At 47.5% G+C, this 17,713-nt stretch overlaps 1 protein-coding gene across 7 annotated transcripts in view; it reads left to right on the top strand.

The window, feature by feature from the left end:
- Nucleotides 1–17,713, top strand: part of ATXN1 (ataxin 1) — a 222,227-nt gene that overhangs the window by 191,088 nt on the left and 13,426 nt on the right. For 6 of the 7 annotated variants that reach the window (XM_082291366.1, XM_082291363.1, XM_082291365.1 and 3 more), the window contains one exon: nt 13,207–15,247. In XM_082291366.1, the coding sequence (XP_082147492.1) occupies nt 13,367–15,247 (1,881 nt within the window). In that variant the 5' untranslated portion in view covers nt 13,207–13,366. Of the gene's footprint in view, nt 1–11,967; nt 11,998–13,206; nt 15,248–17,713 lie in introns of those variants that run through there. The other variant, XM_082291368.1, reaches the window with a different exon arrangement.

Here is a 17,713-nt window from a genome sequence, read left to right as displayed (position 1 = left end):
CCAGAACTAAACAGGCGTAAATAAAACCAGGAAAATATCTGTTTTCCTTTTTGCTGTAGGAATGGCGATGGTGGGTAATGCTGTTGCGGCTGCAGGGGAAGCTGTGGAGCAGCGGGATGCATCAAATCTAAACACAGTTATTGCTTCTGAAGTTCTCAAGTCAGACCCAGGGTGCCTCCATGATCAGACCTGTCTGGCTGTCGGTGTTCCCTGTTTGTCCTGGTTGGAGTGGACGTCTTAGTGAGATGAGGCAGTGTGTCTTCTTCCACGAAAGTTTCCACATTGGGTTCTGCTTTGCAGTAGGAGGATCTGAGCCTATTTTAACTATTTTCTTCTCTGGGAGAACAGCACTTAAATGCTGGCTTGAAGAAGAATGTACAGAGGTTTTGAGCACTGAGATCCTGGGCTGAATCTCTTTCCTTCCCCTAATTTAGTTAGAGTGCTTCTGAGAGGTCCTTAACTGTTGTGGAAACTGAAATCTGGTCATTAGTGAGTTATCCTTGGTTAGAGAAGAAGTTTTCATACTAGGTTTTGCCTTAGCCCCAGCCAGGGGGTAGCACTTCAGAGCCCTGTGGGTAGTACCCATTGAAGCTCCTTGGCAAACCTTGATGGGATGTGTGTGTCGCTACAAAAGAGCTAACACAGGTTTGCTGGGCCCTGTGCAAAAGGCTGTAGTTGGTAGGAGAGCTCTGTCAATAGAGGATGCACAGTCCTGAGCTGGATTTGATGGCATGGGTCCAAGGAGTGCCAATAAAATCTGGAACTACACCATCACTTATTTGTGTATGAGAGGAGCTGTACAGCAAGTGGTACCAGCCATGTATAATGTGATATAATGAATTTTAAAGGTCAATATTGCAGCCCACTAGTGTTCAAAATAAAACTTCAGGAAGGTGAATTTCTGTGCTTAGAAAGTTGTGGAGTCTCCCTTTGTAGCTGAGTTGCCAGACAACAGACTTTAAATGAACCACTAACTTTGATTGCCTTTGCTCCACTTTCTAGTTGAGACCACTGGATACAGCTAAAGCCACCAGCTTTGATGAAGAAGGAAATCAACATTTCTCTTTCAGGCTTTGTTTGTATAAACAGGCAGCTGCTTGAGTATGCTGAAGTGTAAGGAATGTGAGCAGAGAAACAGCAAAAGTGAGTGGAAATCTCTAAGAAATACCACTAATATACTGGACTGCAGTTCAGCACTTTGTTAAGGGCATCATTTGTATTTATACTGTCAACACAGGGTGGGTGAATGGAGCTACGATAAATGAAACATACAGTTCGAATTTTTCAGTGTGCTTGAGACATGATTCTGTTTCTCCAACAAAAAAAGATGATGTACTTCTGCCATTTCAGGGATTAGGTAAATTCCCATGAGTGATGACAACAGACAGAAGTAGGGCTTGCAGAAGTACAGAATGGAAAATATACTTGACACTTGTGAGAAGTGAACTCTGAGCTGGTAGTGTGGTTAGACACGCAAGCCTCATTTCACAGTGCTGAAATATTGCCTTCTCCTTCTCCTATCTTGAATCATGAAATCCCACATTCTTCTAATGATTTTTTCAGAGGGAGAACTGAAATTTTTCATATAAAGAACCAGAATCGCTCAAACCCTTTTATTTACCAAACTACAACTTCTGCCAAAGTCTGGATTGTTTGGGATAAAATTCTCAGTGTTCCCAGGTTGGTTTTCTTCTCCTGCTCTTTCATGTTCCTGACCTCCTCCTGACAGCCTGCTTTAAAAGCTACAGCGTGTAGCTATTTCTGGTGTCAGAAGTCACCTTGCTGGGTGCTCCCATGTATGGAGCATGATGCATGGAGGAGAGGCTCAGGAGGAGGAATTTCAGGTGATTTGTTGCCCTTATGCCGGGAAAGGAGCCTGCTGCAGTGAAGAAGGCTTGAGCAGCTTTCAAGCAGGACAGGGGAAGTTAGGCCTGGGCAGAGGAGGAAGGATTTGCACTGTGTCTTGAATGTGTTTTGAATTGTGTCAGGGCTGCAAGAGAAGGGAGATGAAGTGAAAAGGAGCCTCCAAGTTTTGGACCCCATTTGGAGAATGGTTAGAGGTGGGGGCAAAAGTAATGAAAGAGCCACAGTGCTTAAGAGCTTAGATAATTGAAAGGCCCTTAGCTCAAGACTGAACTTCAGCGAAGGAGGCTGACTTCAGTGTAGAGTACTTAGAGACTGGCTGATGTCCTACACACTTTGGAATGCAGAAGGCCCAGGACTAAGAAACAGGTTGCCTTCAGACACCTTTGCATCTCTTTCTCTTTTTAAATTCTATTAATGCAGTAAAAGCATCCTGAGTAGTTTTTTTCTTATAGTCAGCAAATCCATCATGCTGTTGTGTAGCAAAGGAGTGATGCTGCAATGTGTAAATCTCACCTGTAGCCCTTAGACATTTCAACAGCTGGTTCCTCAGAAGCTGTGTGTTCGCTTGTCTTCTAGTTACTTGGGTGCTCTTCAGTACTATCCACCTACAGAGAACTTCAGGAAGGGATCCTGGAGTTAACCATGGGCTTCTGTGGTATGGTCAAAAGAGGAGTCAGTATCAGAGTAACAGGTGTTGGTTTGGGGTCTTTTAAATGCTTTTGCTAAGTGCATCTGAACTGCAGACCTTTATCTAAGTGTTGGCCTTACATTAATAACCCTTCTTGAAAGTCTTTGTCTAATTTGCCATTTGTATCATGGTTTGTGGTGGTGGCTATAGAAGATTTCTGGGGGTTTTTTTTATCTGAAGAGAAACAGTGACTTCTAGGCTATCTAGAGAAGAGGTACTTGAAGTTCATACAGAAAATATTTGTGCTCTCTGTGATAACAGAGCATGGAGGGTTATAAGATCTGATTTGCATCACTGGGGGAAGGTGGGGAGTGTAGATGGTCTTGAGCCATGTCAGCCAGGTCTGTGGCTGAAGATTTGCACCAGGATATATAGTTTTCATTATATAACCATAAACACTATTTTGAAAAAGTCTAAAGTGCTTTATATTTCCATGTTACTTTTATGGGCTTGCTCAGAGTAATCTGCCATCTGGTATTTTTTTCACACAGGGCAGAATGAGGTAAGGGGGGAGAGATGCTGACTGCTTCCATGCTGTTGCTCAGCTTCCGCTGTGGGAAATGTAACACCTTTCCCCTTTCTTTAATGCCCAGCCTGGCTCGTCTCATGAAGCTCTTCACAGTAAAGTCAGAGCTGACTCTCAAGGCCTGCTTTTTGGAATAGTTAAGAAGCAGCTTCCTTGTAGTGTGCTGGGAAAAAAAATGCAGTGAAAGTCATTCTGATGACAGCTAGAGGGAAGTAATAACATTCTTTGCAGACTTACATGCAAAGACTAAGAAAAATAAGTGCAAGAACTGTACAAGGGAGGGGATTGTATTCAATGCTTGAGTGCTACATGCCTGTAGGAAGTCTTACATTTATAAATACAGGGGTCAAACAGATTTCCATTACCAATTGCTTTTAACATTAGCTGAGTGGTGATTCCCTTCTTTTTTCTTTTTTTTTTTTTCTTTTTTCTTTTTTTTTCTTTTTTCTTCTTTTTTCTTTTTTCCTTTTTCATTTAACCCTGTTTCTGTTCTGCTTTGCTCTCTTCTGTCTGGACTAAGCTGTGCAACGTATGTGGTAAGTGCAGAAGAAAGGGGGGAGCAACCTTGCAGCAAAATGAGTTGAGTTGATCCTGACACAATTCCTATTTTTCCCCCTAAATAATCAAATTAATTAATTAGTCATTGCTCTGGGGAAGTTCTCAGCTTCCTGCTGGCTGTACTGACTTACAGGGCTGCTCTTGATTCCGCAGTCTCCAGCGCCAGCGTCTGACCTCAGCACAGCTCCCAAGCCTTTCGTGCTCTTGGGGAGGCCGTGGCAAAGATGCATTTGTGCCTGGGCTGCATGCAAAGCTAAAGCCCTGTACAGAGCTTGAGGAATGTTAGATTACCCTTTTTCTTCCAGCCCCAGTGGCTGATGTGAGCATGCTCCGTGCATGCATGGCACTGGCTATTTGCCAGGTTTAGAGTAATTTTTTTTTTTTTGAATGAGTGAGTGAATGAATGAATGAATACCTGATTAAGTTAATGAAGCTGAGCCAATGGTGGGAGGGAGCGACTTGGCTGCTGCCTGCTCTAAGAGATCTGGCAGCACATTAGACTTGCATAACGCTTTATAGCTCCATGCTGCGCTCCATATGAGCCACAGGAGAGGGCTGCAATAATTACTCGGCTCTCCGATTGAAACCAGCTGCAGGTAGCTAGTCATCCTTTTGTCCATTTCACTGGTGTCGGGAGTCACTTGTCTTGTGCCGTGGATTTCCAGGGGCAGATGGGTAAGGTGCTTTCACAGAAGTGATCACAGCGGTGAGAAAGCATGTTCGTGGCTCAGTGGCTTTTACAAAAGGTCCATTCAGGTTTCCAAGCTGTGGTTCACTGGACCCACAGGTTCAATGCAGGAATTATCTTAGTTCCTGAGTTCAAAACTTCTATATAAATAACCTTGATGGGAGCTGTGTGATTTTTTGTTTTCTTGTTCTGTCTTCACTTGGCTGGGAAAAATAGAGCAAAAGGTTTTCTTGTATCTGTTTTTTTGTAAGTAAAGTAATTTTTAAATCCTCAGAGTTCTTTTTGATTGTTGTTTAAAGCAAGTTTTTTCTGGCAGCCCAGGATGGTACATACCTTTGTTTCTCACATACTTAATTTAAGAGTACTGGCACTGCCTGTTAGCACACCGCCTTCATTTGTCAACGTTCCCTGCTTGAGAGCAACGATGATGGTTTGCAATCCTAGTTGGAACGGGTGGGTTTTTTAATTGCAACTGGAGCTTGTGACTGTGGAACCTGCTATGTTTGTATAATCCTGCATTATTTCATTTTCTTTTGATTGTTTTCTGTGTTGCTTAATCAGAACAGTTGGGGCAATCTCACTCTCGCCATGCTGGCCTCAGTCAAGTGACACTGGTGATGGATTTGGGCTCTGTGCCCATTTTGTCTGCTTGCCATGCTCCCCATTAAGCAGGAGGGAGGCTCCCTACAACACTGAGTCAGGAAGAGAAACTAGTCACTTGGTTTTGTGGGCTGCAGGGCCTGGGGAGACATTTCAGGGAGAGAGGAGGTGCAGAAGAGTTGATCTGACTTTTTCTTGCCTGTGTGTATTCCTACATACACTGACCCCTACAACATTGCCTGTACTGAGATGGTCAGCTCAGGGTCTGTGCAGGATGAGAGGGCAGTGCTGCAGGCCACGCCTGAATGTACCTGACCTGAACAAAGAAGAAAAAAAATAAAGAATTAGAGAAAAAATAGGTGCCTGAGGGGGGATGTTTAACTCGCTCTCTGTCTGCAGCACTGGGGGTATGTGCTGTGTGCCTCGAGACCAGTGTGAGCTGCTGGCTTTTCTGTTTTGTCAGTAGTGATGGTCAGTCATCCTGATTTGGGAGGGCACCAAGTGTGTGCTGAGGCAGTGACCAAGGGCTGGTGCAAAATGGCTTCAAGTTAAAGCTTTGCTGAATGAAGTCTGAGAGAAGGCAAGGTGCTGGAATCCATTTCAAGGGGAATTTAACATCAGTTCATGTTTCACACTTTACAGATGGACTAATTATAGTCTAATTTGCTAGCACGTGGAATCTACCAGAGTAGCAGTCTGCAGGGAGGACTTCCAAGGAAAGGCACTGAGCATGCAGATGTCTTTTCCAAATCTGCCCCTAAAGCCATGCTCTCACACCATCCCCTTATCAGCCAGGCTTAAAGGCACACTCCTCCCCGTGAGCGCCTGTGCTTATCTGTAAAATGGCTGCTCTGAGTTGGCTGCTGCTTGCTGGTGTTTTTGGCTGGATCTTCAAAGGGGTGAAACGCCCCCGGTTTCTGTAATTTTTCGTGGGGGTCTTACTCAAGTCTCCTGGCAGCGAAGCCAGGCGTCTCTCTTAATTTGTTTTGCAGAAGATGGAGAGAATGTTGCAAGCATTTTCAGACACATGGAAGGAGACCTGTGTGACATATCTGCAGTACAAATGTGTTCATACAGGCATGACAGTTTCTGTCACACGTTAAAATGAGTGGCAAGTGGGTGTCGCTACGTTTATAGTCACTCGTGAAATTTTCAATGGAAAATTGTGTAGGCAGCTCCATTGTAGCTGCATTGTAGGCACATTTTAGATAAATGAAAAATATCAACAAAGTAATTTCTGTATTAGCCTTGTTTATGAATGAACTCTATTCACTCATTTAAACTGCAGAAGCGCCTCTAGGGGATGGGTGTGAGAGTAAAGGGTGTCACTGAGCACTGTCAGATGTCCTGCAGAGCAGGAGATAAAAGGTTGGATGCTGCGCTGGCCACTTGTGGAGTTGCATAGGTGGGATTGCCCTTTCCATCCTGGTGTCGGTGGGGTTGAAGGAGCACTTTAATATACGTGTTTTCTCCACGGCTTTTGTGCTGCCACTACAGACTCTGGGTATGTGTGAAGTGGAATGCTGACTTGCCGAACATCTTGGGTTGGTGCTCCTCATGTCCTGGCACAGAGGACTCCGAGGCCTGGGAAACAGGACTTCGGAGGGGTTTGGCAGGCCTCTGTCAGGCTGTAAAGGCTTCAATGTGGCATGGTGGTAAATCATCAAGCTGTTGGAACAAGCTCCAGCACCACAGCTGGATCAGCCCTGCATGTGGACCTATGCAGCTTGCAGTCAGCCTGAGCTGAGACCCCCCAGCTTGAGCAGCCCCAGAACTTTCCTTTGTGGCTGCAGATGGAGCTGCTTCTCTTAGGGTCATCTGAGGTGCACTTTCTGCTGCGCAGCTGAGAGAGAAAGCTGTGCATCAAGCTTTACACCCTCAAATGGCTTTGCCCCAGGGCTCAGACCCTCACTTAGCAGTTATGTCCTTTCCCTTCCTCCATAGAGGCAGAAAGCTCTGGAGTCCACCATTTCACCCTCAAAAAAACCTCACTATAATCAGCACTGTCAGCTCATGCATTTTTATCTGTGGATATCTGATGCTATTTCACAAAACTCCGGTTCCTGGTGTCACATGATGAGATGGGAAATTCCATGTTTAGCTAAACTAGTAAACTTGCAGGGAAAAGCTAGAGACCTTGAGCCTGAAAGACCTCATGCAGCAGAAGGGCAAGTTAAAAAAAGAAGTAATAATAATATTTGCCTTTATAATTTCAATAAATCTTCTATTTGTGAACCAGTATCGTGTGTTTCAGAGCCAAGAAGCAGGGCCTGACTTCCTGATACCTTAGTGCCCAGGTTTGGCACTGCAAGGTGGGGGATTTCGGTGCCAGGGAGAGAGGGTGCTGCCCATGGGGTGGACTTGGGAGGGTGGCAGGATGACCAGTACACCCAGCACTCCAATGGCAGCCCTGCCGTGGGATCAGCTTGCAGCTCTCGGAGGAAATGCTTCCTTGCTTCCAGCCTCCTTGACATCTTGTACTTCGTCCTCTGGTACCACCTCTCTGCAAAGCATGCTGGAAGAGGAGGGATCACCTTTGCTAAAAGCTTTTTTCTGTATAAACAAAGGATGTAGGCAGCCGTGAATCTGCTTAAATCACCTGTAGTACTCACAGTCCTGCAAGGCTTATGTGTAGGTGCATTGCTGTGTGTGTGCACAGAAAGGACAGAAAGGTCTGCTGCATGGCCAGAGCACAGAGTGACTTTTACACATGCTGAAAATAAGGGCATCTCTTGTGTTGCAGAACAAAGGGATGGCACCCAGATGATCTGATGGCAGAAACCTGCAAACTTCTGAAAGTTAATTCCAACTCTTCATTCAGCAGTTAGCTTAACTAAAACCAAAGAAAATTCTAGCACCATGTTCCTGTGCAGTTCACCAGCACCTTCCAGGCAAAATAACTACGTGTCCCTAAGCACATTCTAACCACAGTAAAACAGGAGGCATGTGCCTGGCTTAGAACATGTACATCTCTCCTTATCCTCAGAATTCAGGGTAAGTAGCAGAAACAGACATCTAATGACTGGAGTAGCTTTCTAAGGATCAGTTTGTATCACCCGTGTTTGTGAATGGCTGTCCTGGGACTCCATAGTCTGTCCGTCATTTTGGGAATATGTTTTACACTGTTTTTTCCTTCTAAACATTCTTTTCTCAACTGTGGTACCTACCATGAAATTCATGGGAATGTTGAGCCTTTGGGCATCTCACATCTGATGATGTGCTCACTGGGGTTTGCTCATATCTCTTGGTTTTTGTCTTGTGTGGAGTCTGTCTCATCTGACTGGGGAGAGGAAGGACGTGCAGAACCGCTGCTCACTGTGCCGAAACCTGTAGCAATTTGCTGTGGCAGATTCCCAGAGGTGTAATGAGAGCTAACACTGCAGTGGACAGTCTGTCTTGTGGATGCGGTGTTATCAGGAATCCTTTCTTTTTTGGGAGGAGAATTTCAAATTTTATTAGAGGTTTTCATGTTTCTTATTAATGGATCTCTGCAGTTGGCCCTCCCGGGAATTCTGCCAGGGAGCTGTAAAATTGGTCGGGTTGGACAATAAACTCCTATAGCTGTTGTTGGCGTTCGCTGGGCTGCACATGGCAAGGCTAATGGAATCTGCAGCAGTTACAACCATGAATATGTAGCTGGCAGCGGGCAGGCTGTAGAGCGGGGGGGAGAAAGCTGGCGTACAGATCTGAGAGCCAGAATGCAGCTGCGGAGCCCTCTGCAGTGTGTCTGTCTTTTCGTCTCTGTATCTGATCCTGCAAGATGCCAGCCTCCTTGGAGGGGAGGGGAGAGGTGGGATGAAGTGCCTCCCTTCTCACTCATTTCCAGCGCTGCCGAAATTACTCACTCGTGATAGGATGGGCGGGTGATTTGGGGCGGGAGCATCAGACTGCGCTGCTGCATCTGCCCGGTAACACCCCAGACGCAGAGCCGCGTATCAGGCTCCACTCTGCGAATGTTGCATTAACATGTACATGCCAGGCAGGGCATGTATGTCGGATGGAGGAGAGACCCAATTTTTTTAGTGCACAGATAAATGTGAGAGTTTGCTGGTCGTACCTGGAGCTGGAAAGTGGAAGTTGAAAAGTCATAGTACTCTGTGTGTTTACTAGGGTTTGGGATCAAAGGAGCCTTTTGACAATAAGTGACTCGTTTTATTGAATATCCCTGAAGTTGGAAGCTGACGAGTGCCCCCCTTGAGTGTTTGCTTCTTGCACCAGTCCTTCCTCCTGGTGGCACATGATGGTGTGAGCTTGTTGGCAACTGCAGAAAAGTCAGGAACCAGAGAAGGATGAGGGACCAGATTTTCGAAGGAGGTTTAGAGACCCAAAAAAGGCTGTTAGCTGCACCAGGGGACAGAGAAAGTGCCTGATTTCTCAAGGCAGTGAAAGTCCCGCCGTTTGCATAGCCAGGTGCTGCTGTGGCTTGTGGTCCTGGCCCCAACTTCTCTGCACCCCAGGACTCAGTCCTGAGTGGTGGAACACAGCATGTCACTGTGTGTTGGGACACTTGCGTTGCTGGTTTTACCTTTGCTGCAGTGAACTCCAGATAAATAAAGAAGGTCAGTATCTGAAGCTAAAATCCAATATCCTGTCCTGAGTTTTAAATTTATTAGATGAAATAAGTAGAAAAATGCTGTTTTGGGAAACAGAGAGAGGTTTAAAGTGCCTTGCAAAGAGACACTGGAGTTCGGCATGAAAATGCACATCCCGAGCTCCAGTGAGCATTCCCTCTGGGACCAGAGCAAGCCCAGATGGTGACTCCTCCAAGTGATTATTTTTCTGCCTTAAGCCTTTCCAGGAATTTGAGTGTGGGCAGACTGCCAGCGGACACTGGCTGTCCAGACAGTTTAGCAATGTTCCATGTGTACTCACTGCCAGAGATACCAAAGTCCAGCTGCTCTCCCTGATCTCTTTGTCCCTTTTACCTTCCCAGCCATAATTACACATGCCTGCACGCACGCACGCACGCACTTGTGTCACACACAGGAGCAAAAAATCACCTGGTGTTTCCTGCTCATTTGCATATCTTACATATAGTGACTGACAGCTCTAAAGTTAAAGAGAAGGCAAGGCTTCAGAGTCAGGAAAAAAAAAAGAGCATACAATTAACAAACCCTGCGGCACACCACAGAAGGCAGACATTCATCTTTCTAGGACAGCCAGCAAAAAACTGTTTAACCGGGTCTTGTATCTCTTGCCTCTGAGACATTCTTGTTTGGGTTGTCTCCCTTTCATTGCTTCCCAAGCAAAATCAGTCCTGTCTTATCTTTACTGTTGCTGGAACTTGAATTATGATGAAAAGTTACCGTTTTACTTTTAGGTCTTGAAATAGAAGTAGGCTGTTTTGTGCTGCACATTTGCATTTTTTGCAAATCCAGTCCTATGTTTGTTAAGAGTTCAAAGTCTCACTGTGAAATGCTTGGGCTTGGAAAAGTGGGGCAGTATTCACTGCTCTGTGGCTGTCTCATCCCTTGTCTCCATTAAATTTATTCATTCCTCCTGTGTTCTTCAGGAGATTTTGGGCAGCCCTTTTGTTACTGGTAAAAATGAAGTCAGCCATCTGAAAGATTTACACAAAGAAAACCAAAATGCAAGACCCAAAAGAGTTAGTATTTGGTATTTTTGGAGGATGTTAGGTTTGGCATAGGAGACCACCCAAACCTCAGTGGTTCGATGTTTTTTAGCAGAACAAAATCTTTGCTTCAACTCCTGCATAATGAAACTTCACCGCATTTCACAGAGCTTCATAGCTTCACTTTCGATGCAGAGAAGCTGAACCCAGATGCCTCGAACTTTTGGAACCACTGCTTTTGGGGAGCCTAGTTTACTCATCGCAGCAAAAGAGCCTGTCCCTATTTGGTCCCATGTATAAGCTCTCTGCTCTGTTACAGGCAGGGAAGCCAGCCCTCTGCTCCCAGCTTTTCCCCGTGGGAGCGTATTTAAATTCTGGATTTGCAGTTCATGTTCCAGGGGAGATTAGAGGATGGTCCAAGTCCAGCACAAGCTCCCTGTGGCAAGGGGAGCAGGATGAGCACCCCATGTTGAAGACATCCCCCCCTGGGCAACTGCCTCAGCCAGGATCTGCTGACTTATCTACCCAAGCCGACTGCCCAGGGCAGAAGGCTACAGAGAGCTAAAGTTAACCAAGGATGACTGCGCAAATGTGAGCTCGGCGGTTTTATTTTTAGTTGAACTTAAAAAGAAAAATCTGTAAGTCATGTGTAATATAATAATTTTAGCTGTTGCCAAGACACACTGAGCAACTGTTAGGAGGAGGGGAAGGCCCATGCTGATTTAGCAGGGACCCTGTCTCCTGGCTGCCCTCATCACTGCGGTCGCAGTGCTGAGGTGATGGCTGACAGACCAGGGCAGGTCAGGATAGTGCCTGCGCTGCTGCACCATAGGTGTCACCAGCCCTTGCACATCCGAAGCTGCCCTGAGTTCTTTCATCCTCCCTATCTCCTCAAAGCCAGGGAATCTACACTGAAACAGTGCTTTACCCCCCTCCCCCAGCTCTCGCTATTGGTGTTTCGTTACTGTTTATCAATATTTAAAGAATGGAATAATTAACTTAAGACTGATTGTATCAAACCATTAGAAGGTTTGGACTTTTCCTGCAGGCTTACAGTAGCTTGGAGGACCATAAATGTAAAGAGTGCTCTTAAAGATAGGTTTAATCTGAGTCTAGTGTGTCTTCAAAGTACTTCATACGCATATAAACATCAGGCTTATTGTTCATTAGAAGTGAGGGAGCAGGGAAAGAAATCCCCCAAAGGAATATTACTTGCCATAAGATAAGTATCATTACTGCTGCTCAGCATTCCCTTTAAAGTGGGCTATATCCTATTTCCATCTTCTTTCACATCGACTCTTAGTTCTTTCTCTCTCTATTCTTCTTACATGTAATGCATGCTTTTTTTGTTGAGCTGCTGCTCATGCAAGGTGCACAGTTTCTCATCACGCATTCTTGCACAATTTTCAAAACAGCCAGAAATGCAGATGACAGGTGGTGGCTGGACAGGGGCTGAAGAAAAGTTTCACTCTCCATGAAGTTTGATTAGGCAAGGCTAGGTAAGTATCAGGAAGTTAGCAAATGTTTTTTAGTTACAATATTTTCCTTAGCAGGTAATAGAAGAGTTAGGGAGACTTTGTTGCCTTTGGGTGAATTAGGTGATGTGGAGGAAGCAACTGTTTTGCTCCAATAGTAAAATCTGTGAGTTTTTACAGTGGTGGGGGGCTCATGATTTGGATCAGGAAACTCAAACGTGCTTTTCCAAGCAGTTCTGGTGTTCCCAAGGCTGAGTTTGCTCAGTGTTTGGACCTGTGGCCATGGCTGTGAGTGTGGTACCCACAACCTCTGTGGTGCGGCAGTGACTAAGAAACAGTGGGGTTGGATCCTGCCGGAGATGGATATGGTGCCAGCATCCGGCTGTGGCCTACCTGCGTGTGGCAGGGAGCATCTTCCAGCAGAGAGTCCTGCCTGGACACCTGAATGTGAGGTGTCAGTAGCAGAGGGAGTTCAAAGCACTAGGTCAAAAAAACCCCACCAGACATCAGAAACCTGGCTCCGATCCATCCCTGGCTCTGTGCTGCTGCTGCTGTAAATAGATTGCGTGGCGGAGGTTCATTGCCAGACTGGGAGATGGAGGGCACGTGTGCCTGTAATGAGCTGTGGTGTGGAGCGGGGACAGGAGGCAGCTGCTGCCTCCACAGCCCTGCATGGTGTCACATGAAGTCACCCTGTGGGTGTCTCTGGGGTTCAGGAGTTACCCACCACCTTCCCTCTGCACCACTCACAGTGACTTGTTGCTAATGTAAATATTTTGTGTGTGCCTGTTCCTCAAGGCTCCCTGCTGTGCTCCCATTTTTTTTAGGACACGGTAGGGTGAAGGTAATGTCATCATTGCAGAGGAAGAGGAGGCTGGAAGAACAAACTGGGCACCATAGACACATGGAGGGTTTTCATACAGGAAGGAGAACAGGCCTTGGGAAACAAATGACTGCTGCTAAATGTGGCAGGTTATGACCAGATTGTTTCTGATATGCCTAAATTTTAAAATGTTTTCCTGATGCGTTAGAAAACATGCCCAGGATTTTTCTGCTGTTTACAGCACAGCTGTCAACTGTTCCTTGACATGAGAGGGGCAATGCCTGACCATTTAATTTTTTTTCCCAGAGGTCTTCTTCCCATTTGCTGATTCGAGGTATCTGCTTATTTGTTTTCATTTCTCATTGCTGACGATATGACTCCTGTCTCCCTTGCCCACTGTTTCGTTGCAGAATCCAGAGGAGCTGTTGGAGGATCGTGCTCACAGGGAGATGATTCCTCATGAAGTCACTGGATCCCCTGCAGAAATCAAATGTGACTTTCCATTTATCAGACTGAAATCAGAGCCAGCCAGACAGTGAAGCAAGCACAGTGGAGGGGGGACGGCGAAAGATGAAATCCAACCAAGAGCGGAGCAATGAATGCCTGCCACCTAAGAAGCGAGAAATCCCTGCCACCAGCCTGCCTTCAGAGGTGAAGCCGGTCCTGCCAAACGAAAACCACCGTGCAGATAACCTGGCATGGCTCCCCAGCACACCCAGTGGCCAGGGTGGCCTGGGGGGCCGGCACCGGCCCGGGGCCACCTCCTCGGTGGATGGAGGCTTGCAGCAGGGTTTGCACAAGTCACTATCTGCAGGGCTGGACTATTCCCCGCCGAGTGCGCCCAGGTCTGTTCCAGCCTCTACCACTCTTCCCACGGTGTACTCGCCTGCCCTCTCCCAGTCAGGGACCCCCGTTTCCCCTGTGCAGTACACTCACCTGCAGCACACCTTCCAGTTCGTTGGGCCCCAGTACAGTGGATCGTACACCGGATTCATCCCCTCACAGCTGATTTCCCCAACAGCCAATTCTGCGACCGGTGCCGTGGCGGCGGCCACAGCCGTTGCGAGCACTCCATCCCAGCGCTCCCAGCTGGAGGCTTATTCCACTTTGCTGGCCAGCATGAGCGGCTTAAGCCAGCAGGGGCACAAAGTTGAGCCGCACCTGGTCAGGACGCCTGGACTGATTGCTGCTGGGTCTCCTCCACCCGCCCAGCAGAACCAGTACGTCCACATTTCCAGCTCTTCCCAGAGCACTGTCAGAAATGTCTCTCCTCCAACCATCCCGGTCCCCCTGCACCCGCATCAGACAGTGATCCCACACACCCTCACCCTCGGCCCTTCCTCCCAAGTGGTGGTGCAGTACACTGACTCGGGGGGCCACTTTGTCACCAGAGATCCCCCCAAGAAACCCGAGAGCAGCCGGCTGCAGGCGATGCAGGCCAAGGAGGTACTGAATGGCGAGATAGAGAAGAGCCGGAGGTACGGCATTTCACCTTCAGCTGACATGGGTCTTGTCAAAGCAGGCAATAAACCAGCCCCCCATCATTACGAGACCAGGCATGTAGTGGTCCACTCGAGCCCTGCCGAGTACGGCGTGCGGGATTCCTCAGGTGTCCGAGCCTCCGTCATGGTGGTCCCCAACAGCAGCACGCCCACGGCAGACATGGAGGTGCAGCAGGCCACCAACCGTGAGACCTCTCCTTCAGCCCTCAATGACAAGGGAAGTTTGCACTTAGGAAAGCCAACCCACCGGTCCTATGCCTTGTCTCCGCAGCAGGCTCTGGGCCATGAGGGGGTGAAGGCAGTGGCCACGCTGTCCCCTCACACTGTCATTCAGACCACCCACAGCGCCTCTGAGCAACTCCCTGTGGGGCTGCCGGCGACGGCTTTCTACACTGGGACCCAACCGCCGGTGATTGGCTACCTGAGCGGCCAGCAGCAAGCCATCGGGTACCCCAGCAGCCTGTCGCAGCACCTGGTGATCCCGGGCACCCAGTCGCTGCTGATACCGGTCGGCAGTGCGGACGTCGAGCCGTCAGGAGTCACGCCTGCGATCGTCACGTCGTCGCCTCAGTTTGCAGCAGTGCCTCACACGTTCGTCACCACCGCCGTTCCCAAGAGTGAGAACTTCAGCGCGGAGCCCCTCACCACCCAACCTGCCTACCAGGCCACCATGGTGCAGGCGCAGATCCACCTGCCTGTGGTGCAGTCCATTGCCTCCCCTGCCGCTGCGCCCCCCACGCTGCCCCCTTACTTCATGAAGGGGTCGATCATCCAGCTGGCCAACGGGGAGCTGAAGAAAGTAGAGGACTTGAAAACAGAAGACTTCATACAGAGCGCGGAAATTAGCAACGACCTGAAAATAGACTCCAGCACTGTGGAGAGGATTGAAGACAGCCATAGCCCAGGCATTGCCGTCATACAGTTTGCGGTGGGGGAGCATCGAGCACAGGTAATGGCAATGCATGGTGGGCCGGGGGGGTTGGACTGGGGTGCATGCTCTGGACCCCCAGGCCACAGCACAGCTCACTTGCTTTGGATCCACTTGGGGTTGGTTCTTCATCCATCTGTGATTCAAACTGTAGACCAAAAATCATCACCCTCACTGTGCTGGGGGAACTAGATCACACTGGTAATGAACTCTTGCATATAAAAAGGGTCTCTTTTATAGCTGGAGAACTCACAGGAAGACTTATGTGATTTTCGTAGGTTTTGATTAAAATACAAGATGATGTAAGGAGTATGAAAGGTTACATTTTTCAGTTTGATAGGTGATTTTACCATTCACACTAGAAAGGTCATGCTAGAATCAGATCAAAGCCTACCCTAAAGAGATAGGTAAATCACAAGGCAGTGAATATCCATGCCTTGAAAACTTGGAGCTGCCTGGGAATGGTTCTCATGCACGTAAGTTACCGAAATGCACTAGAGAATTTTATTGAGGCTTCGCTTGAAGGTGGTTTTAATGCTGCATGGCTCACGTAAACTCTGTGGTCAAGTGAAATTTGGAAGAAAAAACCATCTAGGTGTCTGGGCAGGCTGTGCTTCTGACCTTTGTTTCTCTGTTTGCAAAGCAGGAAGAAAACCTGTAACTTTCCAGAGGTGTTTTTAGGTTGAGAATGAGTGCATATTGATTTTAAAGCGTTATCCTGTTGCTGTCCATTTTCTGAGCAATTTAGATTCTGTTAGTTGATGCTGGAAAGTTCGGATGTACTGTGTAGCATTTGTCTTCCTGGAGGTACTCGGTTTAGATAATCCTGTTGGAAATCTTTTTGGTTTGGTGTGAACTCTACCATCTGCACCACTGATGCTGCAGCCTCAGCTCTGGAGAAGCAGAATGAGAGAGAGGGAGAACGAGAGGAACTGGACACAGACACAGTTAGTAACACACTTCAGGCTGATGGTTTGGAGGAGAAAAGCAAACAGTGATGGTACCGAGGAGCAGATCACACAGAAAATTTCTTACAGTCTCAGCAGCCTGTGGCCTGTACTTCCCCAAGTGCACATACACGGTAAATCGCTTCATGTGGCAAGTCCTCCTTCTTAAGTCAAACATGCAGATTCCCTGTGTGGGTTTGTTCATGTATGTGTCTGCATCTGCACAGCTGATTGAAGTCAGGCCTCTGGTGCTTTCGGTATAGAGACTCAATTTTTTCCCCCGCTGCTTAACTGTATTTTGCTGCATCTCAGGCATCATTGTTAGAGGAGCTGTTCTTGGATCAGGACCAGTTACTATAATTTGCTGTGGTGCCTTGAATAATGAATTTCAAAAGTAGCAATATCCATTCTGCAATTTTCGTCTTGCTCACATTCCTCTGCCTACAGCCAGGCCACCGGTCTCTGCACAGCAGAAGAGGTACAAATGAGCAGGTAGCATTTTGTGTTGTGTCTTGGTCACAGCCCTGTCAAGGCAGGCAATGGCCTGTAGCCCTGGGAAGAGCTGTGCCTTTGCAGGGGATGGAGTGCCATCCTCTGGCAGGAAGGAAGAGAGTCCGAGGCTGTACAAATCCAGGGCCTGGCACACGGCTCTCACCCAGCAAAGTGTCACCTTACAGAGAAGCCTATCGGGAGTGGGCTGACATCATCACAGCCAAAATACTCCCCAGCTGTGTTTCCCACCGGGGATGCTTCCAGAATGGAGAGCGAGTCACGTAGAGATATGATTAGAACCGGGGGTTTAATTTAGGTTTCCTGCAGATTCCAGGACTTGGGTCTCTTCCCAGATCAGCTGTGTCCCTGCTTAGCAGGGATGACTGCCGGTTTTCCTTCACCTTGGAGTGGGGGGAGAGAGAGAGATAGAGTGCGTTTCCACATGCTTGAAGTCTCTGTGGCCTCACCCTCAGCCTGCCGTGGCTCTCTGGAAGTATTCAGCCTTAATTGCAGGTGTGCAGTAGTCATTACTCTGTAGAAAATTGCCTGTATGAAGAGGCTTAGTCTTCTCACTGAAAGAGCAGTACTTGGTCGCGCTGCTCTGAGCCCTGGCACTGTGGTGCTGCCGCACTGAAATAGAGCTCTTGACTCCAGAGTTCAGGGGCACAGAGCTGTGTGTGTAGTGCAGCTCCACAAAGTATTTCATTACAACTGAGTTTCAGTTGCATAAATGCTTCTGCAAAGAGGGAGCTTTTCGAGTGGTATTACCAAGGGAGTGTAAGTTGTAAAGAGTAAGCACCATACAAAAATAGTGTTGTTATCATTAGCTTTGGCTCACTTACTTACTCCTCCCAGGGATCTCTGGGAAGTCATTATAATATTGATGAATCTGTATTTTCAGGCTCTGTGCAAACATTAGCTAATTTTCTCAGCAATTGAGGGACAGAGGTAGGAGGTTATTTTCAGCTGAGCATATACTGCTGTAATGTAAACAGGGAGGCACCGGGCAGCTGCTGTTGTATCGTGTCACTGCAAGCCCACAGCTGGC

This window comes from Coloeus monedula, assembly GCF_965178545.1.
Source record: "Coloeus monedula genome assembly, chromosome: 1".
Lineage (NCBI taxonomy): Eukaryota > Metazoa > Chordata > Aves > Passeriformes > Corvidae > Coloeus > Coloeus monedula.
This window is presented reverse-complemented; position numbering and strand designations above follow the sequence as displayed.